This window comes from Dama dama, chromosome 14 (assembly GCF_033118175.1).
Source record: "Dama dama isolate Ldn47 chromosome 14, ASM3311817v1, whole genome shotgun sequence".
Classification (NCBI taxonomy): domain Eukaryota; kingdom Metazoa; phylum Chordata; class Mammalia; order Artiodactyla; family Cervidae; genus Dama; species Dama dama.
The window spans coordinates 26,138,512-26,159,178 of record NC_083694.1 but is presented as its reverse complement, the minus strand read 5'-3'; the positions used below and the strand labels follow the sequence as shown (position 1 = coordinate 26,159,178).

Sequence of the window (20,667 nt, the reverse complement as noted above, 5' to 3'; positions counted from 1 at the left end):
CATCACATAGCAAGGCAGTGACAGGCATATGTGGGAAGTGCCATGCGGGCAGAGAGATGGGGGAAGCTTTGCTGAGGATGAGCAAGAAGGCCATTCTCAGAAAAAGGGAGAAGGCATTCAAGCAATGTGACCATGGCCCCATTAGAAATTTTGTAGAAATGGAGGGTGAAGTGGGTGGGAAAGTTCAGATAGGCATAAAAAGGGACAGAGGGAGCCCACCCTGGTGCAAAGATCTATGAGGGCAAGTTTCTGAAGCCCTTTCCTGTATGTCATACTATGAAGTATGAACTTTTTCCTGCAGAAAAATAATTCAGGACCCCCAACACACCCATGCAAATTTTATGCTAATTTTAAAAGGTTATTAATCAGCAAATGTTAAAAACAAAATGTTTGAATAATAATTAGTTTCTGAACAAAGGATCTTTAAGTTTTAAGATTAAATCTGGGACTTCCCTAATGGTCCAGTGGCGAAGATTCCGTGCTCCAATGCAGAGGGCCTGGGTTCTATTGTGAGTCAAGGAACTAGATCCCATGTACTGCAACTAACAGTTCAAATGCAGCAACTAAGGATCTCATGTGCTGCAATGAAGATCAAAGATTCTGCGTGCTGCAGCTAAGACCTGGTGCAGCCAAATAAGTAATTAAATGTTAAAAAAATTAAATCCAGTGAGTGAGTTAGATTTTTCACTTAGAATAGTATAGACCAAAAGACTGAAGATACAGCAGTCTTATATTTAATAAACTAGCAACTACAGGAGGATTCAAAGGATTAGATACTTAGATAAAAAACAAAAATGCATGAAAAATGTATTGACACATATGCTACTGAAAACACCAGTTAATCTATACTATGAAAGTGAAAGTGTTAGTTGCTCAGCTATGTCTGCCTCTTTGCAACCCCATGGACTGTAACCCACCAGGCTCCTCTGTCCATGGGATTCTCCAGGCAAGAATACTGGAGTGGGTTGCCATATTCTTCTCCAGGGGATCTTCCCAACCCAAGGATTGAACCTGGGTCTCCTGCATTGCAGGTGAGTTCTCTATTGAGCCATGAATGAAGCCAATCTATGCTAAAGGAGGATTCAAAGGATTTAGGTACTTAGAAAAAAAACAAAAAATGCATCAAAAAGGTATTGACACCTATGCTATTGACAACACCAGTTAATCTATTTACAATTGATTAAAAATGCTGACCAAGAACTTGAAATACAGCTGTAATGAGAGTTGTTGGCTGCTATACCTTCCAATATGTATTAGGTTGGTATGAAAGCAATGGCAGTTTTGGATCGTGAATTTTAAATCATAACTAGGCTTAAAAACATCTTTGCTATTCAAAATAGGAATCATTACAATCAACACATTTTGCCAATAAGAAATAAGTTTGTTTATTTCTATAGCATAAAAAGTCCATACTTTGGGATTTGATGAATTCTTAGAAAAAGCATTTTCTGCCTCCTGCTTGTTGTGGGAGCATTTACTCTGCAAAAAGCTGTCGAGATCCTTGAAGAAGTGACAGTAAGTTGGCAAGAGGTCAGGTGAATATGGCAGATGAACAAGGTAAAACTCCATAGCACAGTTCATTCAGTTTTTGAAGCATTGGTTGTGCAACTTGCGATTGGACATTGTCATCGAGAACTGGGCCCATTCTGTTGACCAATGCCAGCTGCAGGCATTTCAGTTTTTGATACATCTCATGAATTTGCTAAGCATACTTCAGATGTAATGGTTTCACTGGGACTGAGAAAGCTGTAGTGGATGAGACTGATAGTAGACCACTAAACAGTGACCATGACTACTTTTTGGTGCAAGTTTGGCTCTGGAACTTTTTCTCAGTCCAACCACTGAGCTGGTCGTCACCAGCTGTTGTATAAAATCCGCTTTTGTCACATGTCACAATTGGAAGGAGAAATGGTTTGCTGTTGTTGTGTAGAGTAAGAGAAGATGACACTTCAAAATGACGATTTTTCTGATTTTTGGTCAGCTCATGAGGCACCCACTTAATGAGCTTTCTTAGCTTTCCAATTTACTTCAAATGCCAAATGACTGTAGAATGGTCAGGGTTAAGTTCCTTGGCGACTTCTTGTGTAGTTGTACGAGGATCAGCTTCAGTGATCCTCTCATTTGGTCACTGTCAACTTCTAATGGCCCGCCACTGAGCTGCTCATCTTCAAGACTCTCATTTCCTTTGTAAAATTTCTTGAACCACCACTGCGCTGTACGTTTGTTAGCAGTTCCTGGGCCAAATGCGTTGCTGATGCTGAGAGATTTCTCTGCTGCTTTACAACCCATTTTGAACTCAAACAAGAAAATCGCTTGAGTTTGGTTTTTGTCTAATATCATTTCCCTCGTCTAAAATAAATATAAATAAATAGCAAGTAATGTCATTAGCAAAGAAGCATAAAGCAAGAATTGTGCATTAAAATGATGTATAACATAACCACATTTAAGAATGGATTCCAATATCAAACAGCAAATTTCAACAATGCAAAACCACAATTACTTTTGCACCACCCTAATATAACTGCATTTAATCCTCACAATCACCTTGTAGAACAGGTACACTTATTATCCCCACTTTACAGATGAGGAAATCAAGGCTTTGAGAACAGGCTGGGAGAGGACTGAAAGTGAGTGTTAGAAATGAAATTCACACTGACTCATAGGGCCACGTGGTGTTCCTGGCCCAGCGATGTCTTGAGAGTCAAGTGAAATAAATGAAGATACAAAAAGTCCTTAGAGCAGCAGGAGGCAGAGGACAGAACTTAATAAATAAAACTAGTTACTATGATTATTACACCAACGCCTGCCTCTTCTTTTCTTTCTCTCTCACTAGCCTTACCTCTTTTAAATTCTTCCACTGAAGCTGAGGATAGCAGTATACTTGGGTCCATGTACTGAAAGTCTCTCCTTCTGGCCTCTGATAGATAAATATTAAAAAAAAAAGGAGGAGGATAAGTAAGAGTTGCAAATATACATAAATGTAAGTTCTTCAAATAAAAATGAAAGAAAAAATTGTCTCAAGACTAACCTAATTATTTCATCATGCTAATCACGAACTCCATAGCTATGTGAATACAAGCCAATCAGGTCAAACAACATTGGTAAAAATGTGTTTTTATCAGACAGCTCTTGGAATTCTTTTACTTTATGAAAGAAGGCTTTCTGCAGCTCACAGTGCATAAAAGTTTGTTATGAACATTACCAGATGAGTCTGGCTGTACTTCTTCATGCCATGGGAAATTATATCTAGACGTATATCCTGAAAGACATGTATCAGACCTGATAGCCCAGGTCCTTTGGGAAGCAGAGCCAAATAATGGGCACATTAGAAGACATCATATTTCTTGTATTTCATATCTAAGCCTTCCTGGCTCCACGTATGTCTTTTGGCTGCTTTAGTGGCAGTGCTGAATGGCTTTGCTTCTCCATTACTCATTTTCCTCGTCAGTGGGAACAGGGACTGTGCCACTCGTAGCCACTGGTTATGCTTTAATCTTTTTTTTTTTTTTTTGGTTGAACCATTCATTTGGGACGTTAGTTCCCGGATCAGAGATCGAATCCATGCCCCCTGCATAGGGAGCTTGGAGTCTACCACTAAACTGCCAGGGAAATACCAGTGCTAAGATACAGCTCTCCAAGTGACTTTATATATTCTGAAAATCCGCAACTGGCTAACTCTGGATGACAAATGACTCTCTGAGCACTAAACCGGGAAATTCACCACTCATTCAACACTGGGTGTGAAAGACAGAGAAAGCTCAATGTGTTATTTGTTTTTTACTTCTTTTTGTAATAGTAAACCTGGGTGTTTTGTAGTTGTAACTGAGAAAATGAGCACTCTTGCACCAGAAGCTGGGTTATAAATGGTAAAGCCCACTTATTATAATTTAATGGACAGTGTTTCCAAAATAGAAATTCACTTAAATTTACAAAGTAAGTTAGATTAACCTAGTAGTTGGGTTAAAAAAATACTTTGATTAAAACCACACTGCAAAATGGGGAACCTCAGTGGACTGCTTTAAACTCTTGACCTCAAAGGAAGGAAACCAACTAACCAATAATGATAACTTGGAGAGAAAAAAAAAAGAAAAAAAGGTTTAGGATCCATAACAGATTCGTCGTCAACAGTGTAATGATTCAGCATTCTGGAGGCCAAGTAAAACTAGACTTGCGGGTGTGCACGTCAAGTGGTATCTCAGCGTACACGGACATAATTTTCTGTTCGACGCCGCACGTTGATGAATATTTTCTACTATATCCGCGTAATGTTGAACCCCCTCCTTACAGCAGCCGTCATAAAAACGATGTGAGTTGTAGGGAACCCCTGGGCATTCTTTACCAACCCCCACATCCACTCACAAGCCCCACTGCCCCCAAGCTACAGTCCAGGTCAGTTTCTACCGAGATGCAGCCATCGCCAAGACAAAGGAGCCCCAGATTGCCTTCGGAGCCACTGCTTATCCGGAAGGTTTCCAGAGGTGTGTGTGTGTGTGTGTGTGTGTGTGTGTTTAAACATAGTAAGGAGAGCACTAATAGTGTTTCAGCAAGAAGTACTTTCGGCCTCGGAAAGTTGATCTTTAGTGATCGTTATGCAAATTTATTTTCTTTACAGCTTTTTACGATCTCTTTCGCCAAACTACTTCACACACCAATTTCCCTGCTGTGCATCGCCAGGCAACTGTACAGGCGCGAGTACCGGGAGGGAAAGGGCGGGGAGAGCGCGCGGTCCGTGGGTCTGGAGGGTGAGATAAGGCCGGGGGAAACACATCCTTCTCGGGCCGAGCCTGGCGCCGATGCTCCCAGATCTGCCACCCGCAGAACTGGTCAGGCAGCTGGGTGGGGCGGGGCGGGGCGGACGCGCCACGTCTCGTGACGAATCGACAGCGCTGGGCATGATTCAAAAGACCGAGGAGCCAATAGGAACCCTGGGAAGGCTGACCAGAGGGGCGGGGCGAGGGGAGGGCGGGGTCGGGGATGCGCGCGCCCGGGCCGCGGGACCGCGGGGCGCGAGAGCGCGAAAGCGGGCAGTGTCGCGCGCGCGGAACCGCCGCCTGGTTGCTGCTCCGCGACTCTCCCGGAGCCGTTCGTGTTCCCGCAGGATCACCGAGCAGGTGAGCTCCCGAAACCCCGCCCCGCTCCCCGCAGCGCGGTCTCCGAGGGATCTGGGGGAGGCCAGCGGGGAGGGTGCGGCGGATGGGCAGGGGTCCCGGGGCGCCTGGCGTGGAGCGGCGGCTTCGCCCTCCTCTCCTCCGGGTCGGTCGGGGCGGCTGCTGGCGAGGCTCGAAGTGCGCCCGGCCCGGCCAGCTGCGGAAATGAAGCTGTGGTTTTAAATTGCCGACGTTTCCCTCCATTTTGGACGCGCCGCGTCGGAGTAAAATGATGTTGGCTGGGGAGGATGTGTGGGTGGGTGATCCACCCCGGTGCCTTTGTCCCCGCCCTGCAGCATCGGCCCTCCCAAGACTGCTCCGAGCGCCTTTTTGACAGATTAGCGGGGGTGGCTTGGCGGGCCCAGCTCTTGTGTAGGCAGAACAGGCGCGGCAGCCTGGCGGACGGGGAAGTGGGGTTGCCAAGTTGACTTTAATTGTCGGTGGTTATCACTGACCTGGAGGGTCGTGGCCGTCTCTGGCGACTTCCACGGCTGGCTGCATGCATTGCATTCCCCGCCCAGTATTTCTGCGCACTCAAAAAACGAGTAGTTAGGCAGGTTTGCGTGCTCCTGCTGAAGCTCGATCCTTTTCCCCCCTTTCTTTTTAATATATCTTTTTAAGGCTTAAAAAAAAAATAAGCTCCTGATTGCAAAGGGCCTGGTTCCAGGCGGTTCACCAAAATAACTACGCGGTCTGATCGGGAATCAGGCTGTTGATACTCAGAATGACCCAGTAGATACATTGGACAGCGCGTGGACGATTCAAGGGTTCAGCCCGGAGCAAGTGAACTTGCTCACCTGATGTGTGGAAGAGCCTGCACCCGGCCGGACCCCAGCTAGACCCATGCTTCTGGTCCCAGCCTTCAGCGACCTTGCAAATAAATACATGCACATCTATAAAGACACCGTTGTAACTGCCGTGGAGGAAAGGATGTGTGTGTGTGTGTGTGCGCTAATTTAGATGGAGCACCAAGTCCAATTTAAGTTTGGTTTCTGAGAGCTGTCTAGGGAGGAGGGGAAAGAGTGAGTAGGAGGGAAATTATTGCTCCTTCACTTCTTTATTTTGCTTAGGACGATAGTGGGGCTATTCTGCCTGTGCAACCAGGAAGATGGCAGTTTCTTCTGTACCCTGCGGCCGGGGCAGGAGCTAGGCCAGGGGTTCCTGTTTGGGTTTTGCCGGGTAGGCCAGCCTTGGGTGCAGGTGTTGAAGAGGGAAGCCGTGAGACTTCATTTGCGCTTCCCTTTCTTTGCCATGTTTAGACTGATTTGGGAAAGTGAAGAAAGACCGAAGATGTGATCAGCAGGGAATAGCACATTCTGTTGTGATGATAAACAGTAACATATTGGAGCCAAAATGTGTAAGGATTCCAGTGCCAGCTGACACTGAAGTTAGCAAGCATGTGGCTTAATAGAGAAAAGCCTGAGGGTCCCCATGTTTCCACTGCTAATGGGGGGATGAAGTCATTGTGTTCAGTAAACAGAATCTTTCTTTGCAGACATACTTGGCTAAAACCTCCCTTTTGAGGGATGCCTATCTTTTGAGTGATGGTGCGGTGACATGCATGAATGTCCTGGGGCTTTTCTGCCCTACCTGCCTAGTTACTCCTGCAGGGTTAGGATGTGATGCACTGTGCGATACTCCTGCAAAGTGGAGATGTACCGTCATAATGGTGGTGGTTTCATCTTTTGGAACATTTGTGTTTGAGATAGCGGTCTCCTGAGAAGAATGCTGGTTTGTCCCCCCTTTGTTTTCCTTTTTCAACCACCATATGAAAGATTGCTATTCCTAGTTCTTTTTTTAAAGTTAATTTTAGAGACCTAACAGATATACAGGAGATATCTTAATTTCTTTAACCCCAAATAGTTGATTGATAACACAAAAACCTCTTTGGAATTGACCTATGACCAGTATTGGATAGATACTGTGTATGTGGTATCTGTGCAATAAAATTTCCGAAAAGGGACAGAATCTGCTCAAGGGATTTTCGCTAGTGGTAAAGAACCTGCCTGTCAATGCAGGGGACATAAGAGACCTGGGTTCGAGCCCCGGGTCGGGAAGATCCCCTGGAGAAGGGCATAGCAACCCGCTACAGTCTTCTTGCCTGGAGAATCCCATGGATAGAGGCAGGCTACAGTCCATGGGTCGCACAGAGTCGTACATTACTGAAGTGACTTAGCACACACACATGCAGCCCTTAATTCCTGAGGGACTGTTTCAAAAGTTAATAAAGAGTTATTTGAAACTTGAATAACATCTTCATGTAGAAAGATGTGATTGCCTTCTGCCAACCCTGGTCAATTGACATCAGAGAACTAGTACTGATAACAGAGGTTTGATTTTAAGGGTCTGAGAAGAAGGAAGGGGCATAAGAGAAGAGAGAAGAGGGCACATTTCCTTCCTCTTTCTCAGTGTTTGGAGGCTTGGAGCTAAATGTTGAAATAGGCAAAACTTGCTGTTGTCACCTTCCTTTTTTGTGCCCCTCCTCCGGGTCCCAAGGTGTCCACCACCTTCTTTTTTTCAAGTTCCCCTCACGTGACTTCTCAGCCAGGTGGGACTTCACCCTCAGAGCATTTGGGCTCCTTGTCCTTGCTTCCCCCGCCCCGCCCCCAGCCCAAACCCCTTCATTACCCCAGTAATGCTATCTCAGGTAGGTGTCTTGTACCTAACATGCAAATGGACTGACATCCTCTAATCACCACCTAAGTCTTTGTGTCTTCTTTCATCTACCCACCTAGCTCCTATCTATCTAAACAAGTGAAGCTTGTGAAGTTTGCCTCTCAGATGATTAACAGGGAAGAAATGTGATGCTTGGGAAAGACTTTTTCTCAGGAGGGGTGTGATAATGTGACTTTCTCCTTCCTTAATTCTGGAGAGTCTTCAGAAGTTCTGAGATGTTGGTATTGTTGTGTAATCAGCTCTTGACTGGAGCCGAGTGAGGAATGTATATTTGTATGCCCAGAGGCTATTTCGGGGATGAAGGTGATGCAAGGAGAGATTTTTCGTACTGCCTTCTTCAGAGGGCCTAGCTTGTTCAGTTGGTGTTGGAGATGTCAGGAGGAGCTGGTTTTGTCCTGTGGAAATGTGAATCTGCTGGTCCATCGAGGGAGAAGTTATTACTACCTAAGAGCTAGAGGCACCCAGCAATCAGTAGATGTTTTGAAAAAAAGTAGCAAACAGGTCTCATGTAAGTGGCAATTCCTGCAGATTGCTTGTGGTTTCTTAGGGTGTTGTTCTTATACCAGGCTTCATGGACTGTGCTTTGGTTCACTGGAAAAGGCTATAACTGGAGGTTGATGTTTGTTGTAGGCATTTGAAAAAAGAGCTAGGATACTGGCCTAGTTATGTGGTTGGCAGAATTACTTGGTATACATTTGAGACTTCAGCTGTAAGACTTGAAAGATTTGTGAAAACCCCAAATTTGCTCTTCATTTTTGATTTGAAGTTATTTTTCTCACTCTTGGTGGGTTATATAATGTTAATTATACAACCTTGATTTTCCTAGTCTGTGTCATAGTTTACTGTTTGTAATAAAGGTAATTTGTTAAAATTAGATGATACATCCTTAAAGCCTACATCTTTAAAGACTACAGTCATCCCTCTTTATCCATAGTTTCACTTTCTGAGGTTTCAGTTACCTGTGGTCACCTGTGGTTCAATAATATTAAATGGGAAATTCCAGAAATAAACAGTTCATGCCTTTTTAAATTGTGCGCTATTCTGAGTAGCGTGATGAAATCTCTTGCCGTCTCTCATCATCCAGCCTGGGATGTGAATCGTCCAATCGTCCTTTGTCCAGCGCATCCACCCCATTAGTCACTTAGTAGCTGTCTTAGTTACCAGGTCAGCTGTTGAGGTATCGCAGTGCTTGCATTCAAGTGACCCCAGTTTTACATATATATATATATACCCCAAAGCACAAGGGTAGTGATGCTGGCAATTCAGATTATGCCAAAGAGAAGCCATACAGTGTTTCTTTTAAGTGAAGGGGTGAAAATTCTTGGCTTAATAGGGAAAGGAAAAAGAATCATATGCTGAGGTTGCTAAGACCTACGATGAGAACAAATCTATTGTGAAATTGTTAAGAAGGAAAAAGAAATTCATCCATTTTGCTCTTGTACCTCAAACTGCAAAAGCTATCAGCCATAGTGCACGATTAAGTGCTTAGTTAAGATGGAAAAGGCGTTAAGTTTGTACAATAAGATATTTTGAGAGACCGTCCACTTTCATATAACTTCTATTAAAGTTGTTGCTGTTCAGTTGCTCAGTCGTGTCCGACTCTTTGCAACCCCGTGGACTGCAGCACGCCAGACATCCCTGTCCTTCACCATCTCCTGGAATTTGCTCAAACTCACATCCATTGAGCTGGTGATGCCATCCAACCATCTCGTCCTCTGTCATCCTCTTCTCCCACCTTCAATCTTTCCCAGCATCAGGGTCTTTTCAAATGAGTGAGTTCTTCGCATCAGGTAGCCGAAGTCTTGGAACTTCAGCTTCAGCATCAGTCCTTCCAGTGAATATTCAGGGTTGATTTCCTTTAGGATTGACTGGTTTGATCTCCTTGCAGTCCAAGGGACTCTCAAGGATCAGTTGTTCTATATTTGTCCTATTAATAGTTATTATTGTTAATCTCTTGTGGTGCCTAATTTATAAACTAAACTTTATCATAGGTATGTATGTGTAGTATATATGGGACTATAGTATATATCCCCATAGTATATATGGGGCTCTGTACTGTCTGTGGTTTCAGGCATCCATTGGGGATGCCTGGAGGTCTTAGAATATATCCCTCTCGGATAAGGGGGGAACTACAGTTTATGTAGATTTATAAATCAGAAAATATGCGCCCTTTGTGAGATTGTGCCTCGCTAATTAGAGAAGCGTGGTCACTGTAGGTGGGCAGTGTTTTCCATGGTGCAAATCATTTGAGCCTTTATGTTTTGTCATATTTAGTCCTCAGGGCCACTGCTGTGTGTAGAGTGATTTCCAGTGAAATCTGCTGTGGAGGAGAGAACAACCTGTATGTCCTGGCTCTGCCACTTCATGTCGTCTCTTTCTGTGCCTTGGACAAAACAGTTAACATATTTAAGCTTCAACTGTAAAACAGGAATTGTACACTCTTTCCTCCAGAGGCTTCTCTAGCCCGAAAGTCTTGACCCGTTAAACATTTTGGAAAGCTGTATTTTTGTGTTTAATCTGTGAGAAAAGACAAATGTGTATATGTTCAGACGCTTTTTTTTTTTTTTTAACTATTCAGACAGATTTTTGAAAATGCTAAGTAGGAAATTTGCCGACGGTGAGGTGGTAAGAGGTCGATGGCCTGGGAGTTCGCTTTATTATGAAGTAGAAATTCTGAGCCATGACAGCAACTCCCAGCTTTACAACGTGAAATACAAAGATGGAACTGAACTTGAATTGAGAGAGAGTGATATCAAGGTAAGCGCTCTTTGGTTTATGGACCATGCTTATAATAATTAGGAAATCACGGTAGGCGTGGTTTTTAAGCTTAGAACAGTCAGGTCTGGCTCTCACACTCCTACTTTTTTTGGGTCCTGTCCTGATTTTGGCTCTGGAAGTGTATGAATGAGGCACGGTGCTGTGTTCCTCAGAAGCTCCCAGTCTGCTGAAGTCAGACACGTAGATCACCCTGGCCCTGGTTTAAGGCACTCTGCCACTCTGCAACAGTTTGTCTTGGGTGGTACTGGGGCATAACAAGAATAGGGAAGGGCATGGGGTTTTGGGGCAGGCTTTCAGAGCTGAGTGCTGAGGACAGATAGAGAAACTCAGGTGATGGGGCCAGGGGCTTCCACGGTGGGTTGTGTGCAAAAGGCTTGGGTGGGGGTGGGCACAGACAACCAGTGCTGAAAGGGTGTGGTGGACAAGGGCCAGAGGAGGGTTACGAAGGAACCAGAACGGGAGGGGTTTGGGCTTCATCCTAGACACTGAGATTTAATCAGGAGAGTGACGTTAATTGGTTTTGAGCCCAGGGCTTCTCAACCTATCTGGTGAAGACCTGAGCTTGAAAATATCTGATCCATGGTATATAAGTACTTATTAATATGTCATAATTATTAGGCAAATGGAAAAAAAATGTACAAAATAAAAGCCTTGACTTTTAATTCTCAGATTCAATAGACGTAAAATTACTTGGTCAAAATGCTATAAAAATTTCTACCCACTTCTCAATTTCATTCCTTGTCTCAGATCAGTAACCCATCTCGAGCCCACAGCCTATGGACCACAGTTCAAGTGCTGTAGACAGTGGTCTGTGACGGTTTTGAGTAAAAGGACAGGTTGCAGATGTCTGAGGCACTGTGGGACGTGTAGTTCATACAGTGTGAGAGTAGGTCTGGGTGTGGCAGTGTCTCAGTGAGATTTTATTCACAGATGCTGAACTTTGAATTTCAGATAATCCTCATGTGCCACCAAGTTTCATTCTTCTTTTGAGTTTGTTTGCCGTCATTTAAGAACTGTAAAGCCATTCTCAGCTCCAGGGCCACACAAAGTGGGTGGGAGGGATTTGGACTGGGAGGTAGTTTGCCTTCCTTGAGGTCTAGATCCCTGGAAACATTTGGAGTAGGTTAGGGCAGGGTAAAAACATTACGAAGTAACCCAGTCTTGGACTTTTTTCAAAAATCTGATAGTGTTTTATTTGGAGTGAAACGTGGGACTGATTTTCTTATTATTGTTTGTGTGCTGTTTTCTTTTGTCCCATCATCTCAGTCTTTTTTTTCTTTAAAGATTTTCTTTTCTTTTTTTGATGTGGACCATTTTTAAAAGTCTTTATCAAATTTGTTACCATATTGCTTCTGTTTATGTTACGGTTTTTTGGCCTCAAGGCATGTGGGATCTTAACTCCCCGACTGGGGATCAAAACCCCCTGAATCAGAAAGGGGCAAAGTCTGAACCACTGGACCGCCAGGGAAGTTCCCGTCTCAGTCTGAGTCAGTGTTATTGTATCTCTTGTATATGTTATTGGGACAACATACGGCTACTTGATTTAGAATATGCATTTCATGGCAGTACTGTCAAAGGCGAGTTAGGAGTGGAAAGGCTGCCTTGGTCTCAGGAGAGACGGGTCATTGCCGCAGTTGTCATTGGCCTCATTGGATGGATGCTCTGCTCCCATGAGCTCCTGAAGTGACTTTAGAAGCATTGGTGCCAATCTCCGCCATTGCTCCCTTCTTGCAGTGTGGGTCTGCGTGTGTTATGACTTAAACGCTGAAGCTCTGCCCTCTCCTCCCTCTCTAGCCTTTAACCTCCTTCAGGCCAAAGAAAAGTGGCTCGACTTCTAGTTCTCCCTCCAGACGCCGGGGGAGCCGCTCGAGGTCTCGCTCCCGGTCCCCTGGCCGGCCCCCAAAAGGTTCCCGCCGATCCGCCTCAGCGTCGTACCAGGCTGACCTGAAGGAAGCAAGGAAGGAAGCCAGGAAGGACATGTTGGAAGTTAAGCTGACTCCGCTGGTGCTGGTGCGTGTGTTTGGGAGCCCTCCAGCCTCACACGGCGTTTAGTCTGCCCAGATCACGTCTTCCCCTTTATGTGTCCGCGTGTGATCTGCAGTTAATAATATTAAAGTGTCAGGGAAACATTAAATCTAAGGTGATGACTTGGAAAGGTTACGTTAGAAAATGAATGTTTGGAAGAATAGAAGGTATAATGCTTTTAAGTGCCATGAAAAAGAACGTTTTTAAGTTTTGAGTGTTACTTAATGTTGTGGTTTTAAAAGAAAAAAAGCAGTGTTTAAATTTTAAATAGAGGCAAATTATAGATTGAACTAAGTTTTTATAGTAATTAAAGTTCACGTAGAAAATAATGAGATAAATAAATTTAAAAAATTAAAAGAAAAGAAAGACATAATATATGGTATAAAAACATTCTTGTTTAGCATCACTGTACTTAATTACCTTCTGTACTCAAAGATGACACTTTTAATTGAATTACTTTCACAGTTCAAGGTTAGAAATATTAGGGTATGCAGAACCTGTAGGACTTCGCACAATGAATATTTTGGATCATAGACCAAATCAAAATTACAAGTAAATAGAATTGAATAAATTTCATTGTTTACTCTCTTCACTTAATGTTACCTCTTTACTGGATAAAATGCACACAGGTTTTTAATAACCTTAAAAAACTGGATTATTACATAGTGTTTTGTAGTCAGATTTAAAAATTTTAAGATATTGCGAATAACCATCTATTATATTTTCCTACATCACTTTTGTTGTTGTACAGTTTTGTTTGGATTTACTATGAATTGTATGGAGGTAACATAATTGTTAGCACCCTTGTTGATAGACATTTAGCTTTTTTCCTTTTAAATTTTCATTATTATAAACAAATATTCTTACACATCTGATATATCCTTAGGATAAAATCTTATAAGTGGAACTGCTCTGTCAGATGGACAGAGTAGATTTGAGGCTTTTATTGCATATTGCCAAATTGTTTCAAGAAAGTTTATACCAGTTCAAGTAGGGTATGAATGACTATTTTCTCATTCTGAGTATAATAGTTATTAGTTGTTTTTTTTTTTTTTTTGGCCAATATGATCATCAGAGATTTTCAACTCACTGTTTTAAATTGCATTTTGATGATTACTAGTGAGTTTGAACCTTGTTAGTGGCTCTCTTTACTAGTCAGATGACTCAGGGTAAGGAACAAATGTTGTATGCTTTCTGTCACATGTCATTTTTAGCTTTTAATGACCACTATATTTTTTACAGTGTAACTTCCTTATAGTCCTGGTGACCCAAGAGCTACAGACTAGCTTTGCTCCTCACCAGTTGAGCCCTGGGCTCACCATGGACTCATTGCTGAGTTGAGGATGGTGTGATGTGCTTGAAAGACTGTACTTAGACTGCACGTAGCTTTGACGTCATGTCATCCTTTTGACTCCTGATTGTGATATTTGCATATTTTGCCTCAGCGTGGATACCCTGTCAATTTGCCGTCATTACAGTTTAGGGTCAGCTGACTAGCGGTGTTACAGAATTACACTGTGGTTGCTGTGGATGACATATTGGACATTTGCAAAACCACTGCTAAGTGGCTCATTGGCACTTTGATAAACTCGAGTATATGTTGAATGCTGTCACTGCTCAGTTAGACCTTGATTTGAGCTAGAACTTGGTCCTCTATTAATGTTGTCTTCTGATAGCTAGCCCCTCAAAGGATATATTTATTTTTTTAATTTGTTTTCCTCCTATTGCTTTATTAGCAGTATAATCTGTCTATGACTTTAAAGGAGCAAAGTTACAGATTTCAGCCATACATTGCTGAAAAATGTTTTGTAAATTTAAGTCCTTCCTTTTTACCATCAATAAGAAATTCCTTCCACTGCTTAAAGAGAATGACATTCAGGGAAAGAGACTGAGTTGAGAAAAGAGAATTAGGGAGAGAAAATGTAAGGTTAAATAAAAATGAGGTAGATGAAATTGAGAAAATAGGCAGTTCACAGATTACTAGTAGTACTCTGTAAGTACCCACTATTTCTTCATTTCCTATTATTTAGAGTATCTGTTATTGAATAGTGAAATTTAAGATTTAGTCTAATTTTGTTTAAAAGATGAAACATTTTATGAAAGATGTTATGTTACAGAAAAATCCAAAAGAACTCTTTGGCCAATGCAATAGAAACCTCTCAGAGCCAATCTTTTGAAGATTGGGAAATTCTAGTCAATTCTATTCCATTTCATTCTTAGCAAAAATAGGCTGAAATTCTTGAGTTCAGGCTGTGAAAATGTTTGATTGGTTTTATTGCTTGGTTTCACAATACTGAATTTTTACCATCATGTTCCCTTTTGCTAAATTACCATTCTTATGGTTAAAATGTTTTATATTCTTCAATTTAGAAGCCATTTGGAAATAGCATCAATAGATATAATGGGGAGCCTGAGCGCATCGAGGGGAATGATATACCTCACAAAACCACCCAGGTATGAAATGGTTCGTTTTATCTCTTGGGCAGTTTTTTTCTTTGTTAAAGTGACTTTCTCTAAAGAAGCACATTGAAAACCATCATGTTTCCTAGAATCTTTTCTAAAATTCTGTCCTTAAATTAAGACTGAACATAGAGATTGTCATACTGAGTGAAGTCAGTCAGAGGAGAAATATCGTATGCCATCCCTTATGTATGGAATCTAAAAAGAAATGATATAAAGGAACTGAATTACAAAACAGAAAGAGACTCACAGATTTAGAGAATGAACTTCTGGTTGCCCCGGGGACAGGATAGTTACAAAGTTTGGGATGGACAGGTACACCCTATATTTAAAATGGTTAACAAACAAGGACCTATTACCGTATAGCACATGGAACTCCGCTCAGGGTTATGCGGCAGCCTGGACCGGAGGGGAGTTTGGGGGAGAAGGGATACATGTATATGATGTATGGCTGAGTCCCTTCATTGTTCACCTGAAACTATCACAACATTGTTAATTGGCTGTACCCCAACACAAAATAAAATGTTAAAAAAAAAAAGACTGAATATAATTTAACAAATTTATTAGTTTATATGGCTATATTAAGATACTGAATTAGTTAATGTGGTAGCATTCATGATACTTATTGACTATAGATATTTAATACTTTTTATTTTTTAAATAGGAAAAATTCCATTTGTCACAAGAGAGTAGTTATGTACCTACACAGTATAGCCTTCGTGCAAGAAGAGAAGAGATCACATTAAAAGAAGTAGATTCGAAGGAAGAAAAAGTTGTCACAAAAAGACCTGCGTTGTTGAGAACCTCTGAAGTGACAGCCATACAGTCGAAGGACTTAGAGTTTGGAGGAGTACCTGGTAGGCATCAGAATCAGCCTGGGGAGGGCAGGTAGGGTGGGCGAGTGGTCATTGCTATAAAGTGAGCAGGAAAGGCGTTTCTCTGAAGAAACCTGCAGGCAGCCAGGTAGTGAGCCTGGGAAGAATTTTCACTTAGAAGGAACAACAGGTGCAAAGGCCTGAGTGGGAGCATTTTGGAGAGTTATCATAGAGGAGAAAGGGTGCCCTTGTGGCTGTATGTAAAACTTTTAGTGATCTTTTAATAGGTTTTGAGCAAAGAAGTGTAAAGTGACGAAGGGAAGGTTGGCATGATAGTTGTATGTAGGAAGGACAGTGAACGATCAGTGATTGGGAAATCTGCTAATAATCAGACCATGGTGCCAAGGCCTGGCTTGGCAGTAACACTGGGAATAAGCTGTATGCTTCCAATGGGGTCATGGTGTCTACCTTACCTGCTAGACAGGTTGCTTTTGAGGGTCAAAGATCTGAAGTGTTCAGAGGCTTGGAGTTATTAAGTGGGTGGAGTTGGTGAGGTTTTATGAGGTTATACCAAGAAAGGACTTCTTGGTCAAATGGTTCAAAATTCTGCATGGCTTAACTCCTTTGTATTTTATAAGTTATAATTCTAGATGATGTCCAACATTGCTTAACAGTCTGCGTGCATGCTACATAAATGTGGTACTGGTTTTTATTTTTTTAAAATAATTTTACTCATTTATTTTTGGCCCTGCTGGGTCTTCATCACTGTGCAGACTTTCCTCTGGTTGTGGTGGGCAGGGGCAGCTCTTTGCTGCCATGCTTGGGTTTCTCTTTGCGGTGGCTTCTCTTGCTGCGGAGCGCGGGCTCGAGGGGCATGGACTTCAGTAGTTGCAGCTCCAGGACTTTGGGGCACAGGCTCTAGTCCTGTGGCATGTGGGATCTTCCCAGATCAGGGATTGAACCCACGTCCCCGGCATTGACAGGAGGATTCTACTGCTGAGCCACGAGGGAAGCCCTGAGTGTGATACTGGTTTAATTGTTAGAGACTTAGGGATATAAAGTTTTTTGTTTTTTAAAGATTAGACTGATAGATAGTTTTTAGATGTTCCAGTCTTCAGATTGCTGGAATCTCAACATATTTACTCCCATTGTGGTTGGATTTTGAATGTTTTAGAGGTTGGTTTCCGAGGTGGAATCTAGCTCTTCAATGCTGGGGGTGTGTTGTTTTTTTACCACTTTTATGCCCGTGGTTGCTTTCCCAGAAGACGTAACAGGTGGACATGAGGACTGTCTCATGGGGCATTAGACATTGGCTTCAAACAGCTAGCCAGACTTGAGTTCTGACCTTCACTAGAAACTCAAGTGATTCTTGAAAAAAAAAAATAAAACAAACTAGCCTGGATTGAAATAAGAGCCTTGAATGTTCACTGATTATTTACAGGTGTTTTTCTCATCACGCTTGGCCTGCCGGCCTTCCTCTTCCTGTTGCTGTTGATGTGTAAACAGAAAGAGCCCGGTCTTCTGAATTTCCCACCTCCACTGCCAGCTTTGGGTGATTTATGGGAAACCAGAGTCTTTGGGGCCTACCTCCTCTGGTTTCTTCTTCAGGCTCTGTTCCACTTACTGCCAATTGGAAAGGTAAGGTTGTATTGTTGGGGCGTAGTGTAATGAGATGGTCTTCCTTTCACTCCCATGTTTATGTGAAGATATTGATAGTAGTTTTAAGGTTAAAAGTTGTCGATGGTCGTAACCACCCAAGTTTGGAAATTTTAGTTTGTTAAACCTTTACTCTTTGTGTTCTGTAACACTTGCTTATCAAGCAGAACTTTAAGAATCTGATTAACGGTTCTTGTGTAACTTTCCAAACCAAATAGAAAAGAATAAGCTGTTCTGCAAAATAGCCTGAGTAATAGCAGAGGTTGCTGGGGAAGAAAAAAGTTTCCTCTCACTATATGTCATTTCCTGTGCAGAGTTTTAAATTATCAGTTGATAAGCTACTGAGCTCAATGGACTTTAGTCTGCTTCTTTTACTTTTTAAAATATGAGGAGTTTTCTAATTTTCATCTCAGAAATTTGTTATCTGGACCATTGAATGTTCTCTTCAAACTCATGCAGTGTCTTTAAAACTTGTCCTCAGTGCTGAGTATAGTCTTTTTTTTTCTTTCAGTAGGATCCTCTACTTGGATATATTTAAAAGAACATGAGATTCCTTAATGAATAAATAGTTCATTTAAAGATCTTATTCTTAGGGCTTTGCAAGTTTGCCAACTGTCTGTAAATGAAAGGATCAGTTTTATTGGGATTGGAGAATGCCAGTGATAGGAGGCTAGAGCTGCAACCTTTAAATACTTTGATACCTCACCATAACATTGACCCTAGAGAGGATTCTTGTGATGTGAATTTTCAGATATTTTTGTAATAAGACTCTACAGTAAAAACCACAAGTTCAGACAAACTTAGATAAAGTGAGGTCAACTAGATAATATTTATTGAGAAAAGCAGTTTTGATGGGGTTTATATTTATTTATAACTAACTAACTAAATAAACAAATATCTCAGAGAAGGCGATGGCACCCCACTCCAGTACTCTTGCCTGGAAAATCCCATGGATGGAGGAGCCTGGTAGGCTGCAGTCCTTGGGGTCGCTAAGAGTCGGACACGACTGAGCGACTTCACTTTCATTTTTCATTTTCATGCATTGGAGAAGGCAATGGCAACCCACTCCAGTGTTCTTGCCTGGAGAATCCCAGGGACGGGGGAGCCTGGTGGGCTGCCATCTATGGGGTCGCACAGAGTCGGACATGACTGAAGTGACGCAGCAGCGGCAGCAGCATATATATGTATATATTTCTAAATAAATATATTTAGAAATATATAATATATTAGAAATATATTTATAAATATATAGAAATATATAATATATATAATTTAAACATATAATATATAAATATATATTTCTAAAGAACTATATAATATATATAATATATTTCTATATATATATATATACACACACACATATATATATTTCACAGACTAAAACCCAATACAGGAGTTGTTAGATACCTTTAATAGATAGGAATCATTTGAAATTAGCATGTGGTTTTGCTAATCCTGTGATCTCAGATACTACATTTCTACTGGGTTCCCTTTCATAGCTAATGAAAGAGTATAGTAGTTTGGCTGAAGACAAATGATACCATATTAGTATTTTACAGTTTATAATGAATTGCACTGTTTCTGAATATTTTGGGGACTAAAATTTAGTTGCCATTGGGCAAGTGAACTTTTTAACTCATCCCTTTCAAGTGTGTTTCTTGAGTACCTTTTATATGGGGATGCTCTGGGTGATCCAGATGAAGGGATGATATGGTCCAGTGAACATGCTCACTGTCTCTTATTGGAGATAAAAGAACCACATGAAATGATTGAATAACTGGGTGAGCATATATTTATAAATAGCAGAACAAGTAAGTATATGAGTTCCTGCCATCAAATACATGGGCTATAGTGAACTGGGTGAGTGGGGTTGAACCTGATTGAAAGGACTGCACAAATGTGAGGTGCTGGAGTTGTACTCCACTTTGTAAGCAGTGGGGAGTCATTGAAGAATTTTGAGCTAGAGGTCAACTAGATGTACAGGTTTTTGAAAACACATCTCGTCTTGTGGTGGGACATGGGATGGTTGGGGGAGGGTGGTTATTGCAATAGTCTGAGTACACAGAGAAGTTACTACTAGATTTGTATTTGAGATAAACTCCTGAAGGTGGAATTACTTCACCAAAGGTTTTTGAACTGCAAAGATTTTTGAAACTTGTTACTAAACTTTCCCACCAAAAGATGATCCTCCTTGTTGGGCATATTGAAATTTAGGTGATTTTACAAGACATACACACACACACATGGTAGAGTGATGGGCTTTTTAAATTTTTTAATTAAAAAACAAAACTTTTCTTTTAAGGTTGTAGAAGGAACACCTCTTACTGATGGAAGAAGACTCAAGTACAGATTAAATGGTAATTTTTTTTTTTAAGACTCAAATTGATGACTTGATAGCACAGACTTTTGGGTGCTGTACTCTTTGAAACGATCAAAGCTGATTGCACCAGAGCAGTAAAAAGTAAATTATTTCTTAGTAGTCTAAAGGGCATGCAAATAAACTGCTCATACCTGCAGCCAGTATGTCAAAATTATGCTGTGTAGAGTAACAAGCCCCTCAGTCACTCTTTCCCTCTCTCCAGTTTTATTCTCTTTTTATTTGCTTATTTATTTTTGGCTATGGTGGGTCTTTGTTCCTGCCCGCAGGCTTTCTCTAGTTTCAGTGAGCAGGGGCTACTCTCTTTGCAGTGCATAGGCTTCTCACTGCAGTTTCTCTTGTTTGGAGCACAGGCTCTAGGTGTGTGGACTTCAACAGTTGTTGTAATGAGTGAACTCAGGAGTTGCAGATCCCAGGTGCTGGGCATGCAGGCTCAGTAGTCGTGGTGTATGGGCTTAGTTGTTCTGCGGCATATGGGATCTTCCTGGACCAGGTATCAAACTGGTGGCATCCCTTGCATTCCAGGTTGGATTCTTAACCACTGGAACACCAGGGAAGCCCTGGTTTTATTTTCTTAATAGCATTTATCATTCACTGAAGCAGTTTTGCATAAGCATTTTATCATCCTGAGTCATCTCCGTGTAGTGAAGTCCTACTCTGATGTGGGCTTCCTGGCCACGCCTGCTCTTGGGAGTTCTTGCTCATTTGCTCTGGCCAGTGGCCTGTGGGCCAT

The 20,667-nt window shown here is 41.8% G+C and overlaps 2 protein-coding genes across 3 annotated transcripts in view; one reads left to right on the top strand and one right to left on the bottom strand.

Moving 5' to 3' along the window:
- Positions 1-1,645: 1,645 nt before the first annotated feature.
- On the bottom strand, positions 1,646-4,802 carry LOC133069060 (histone-lysine N-methyltransferase SETMAR-like). Of its 2 annotated transcripts, none has more exons than XR_009695769.1 (3): positions 4,650-4,802; positions 2,840-2,917; positions 1,646-2,349 (listed from the first exon to the last, which is right to left on the bottom strand). XR_009695769.1 is itself a non-coding variant. In XM_061160138.1 (3 exons), the coding sequence occupies exons 1-3, from the start codon at positions 4,766-4,768 to the stop codon at positions 2,029-2,031; spliced, it is 471 nt and encodes a 156-aa protein (XP_061016121.1). In that variant the 5' UTR covers positions 4,769-4,802; the 3' UTR covers positions 1,646-2,028. The 2 variants fall into 2 exon arrangements, 1 of the variants encoding a protein (XP_061016121.1); XM_061160138.1 differs by having other exon boundaries at positions 4,697-4,802.
- Positions 4,803-4,980: 178 nt separating this feature from the next.
- Positions 4,981-20,667, top strand: part of LBR (lamin B receptor) — a 28,709-nt gene continuing 13,022 nt past the window's right edge. Inside the window, exons 1-7 of the mRNA XM_061160137.1 lie at positions 4,981-5,111; positions 10,402-10,580; positions 12,396-12,611; positions 14,997-15,080; positions 15,751-15,943; positions 17,343-17,539; positions 19,860-19,914. Of these exons, the coding sequence (XP_061016120.1) occupies positions 10,416-10,580; positions 12,396-12,611; positions 14,997-15,080; positions 15,751-15,943; positions 17,343-17,539; positions 19,860-19,914 (910 nt within the window). The 5' untranslated portion in view covers positions 4,981-5,111; positions 10,402-10,415. The remainder of the gene's footprint in view (positions 5,112-10,401; positions 10,581-12,395; positions 12,612-14,996; positions 15,081-15,750; positions 15,944-17,342; positions 17,540-19,859; positions 19,915-20,667) is intronic.

Excerpts from the sequence above, each read along its gene's own strand:
- LOC133069060 (XM_061160138.1), bottom strand. The coding sequence starts at position 4,768 with ATGTGTTTCCCCCGGCCTTATCTCACCCTCCAGACCCACGGACCGCGC. Across the intron at positions 2,918-4,696 it reads TCCCCGCCCTTTCCCTCCCG|AGGCCAGAAGGAGAGACTTT; the intron begins GTACTCGCGCCT and ends TTTATCTATCAG. Across the intron at positions 2,350-2,839 it reads AGTGGAAGAATTTAAAAGAG|ACGAGGGAAATGATATTAGA; the intron begins GTAAGGCTAGTG and ends TATTTATTTTAG.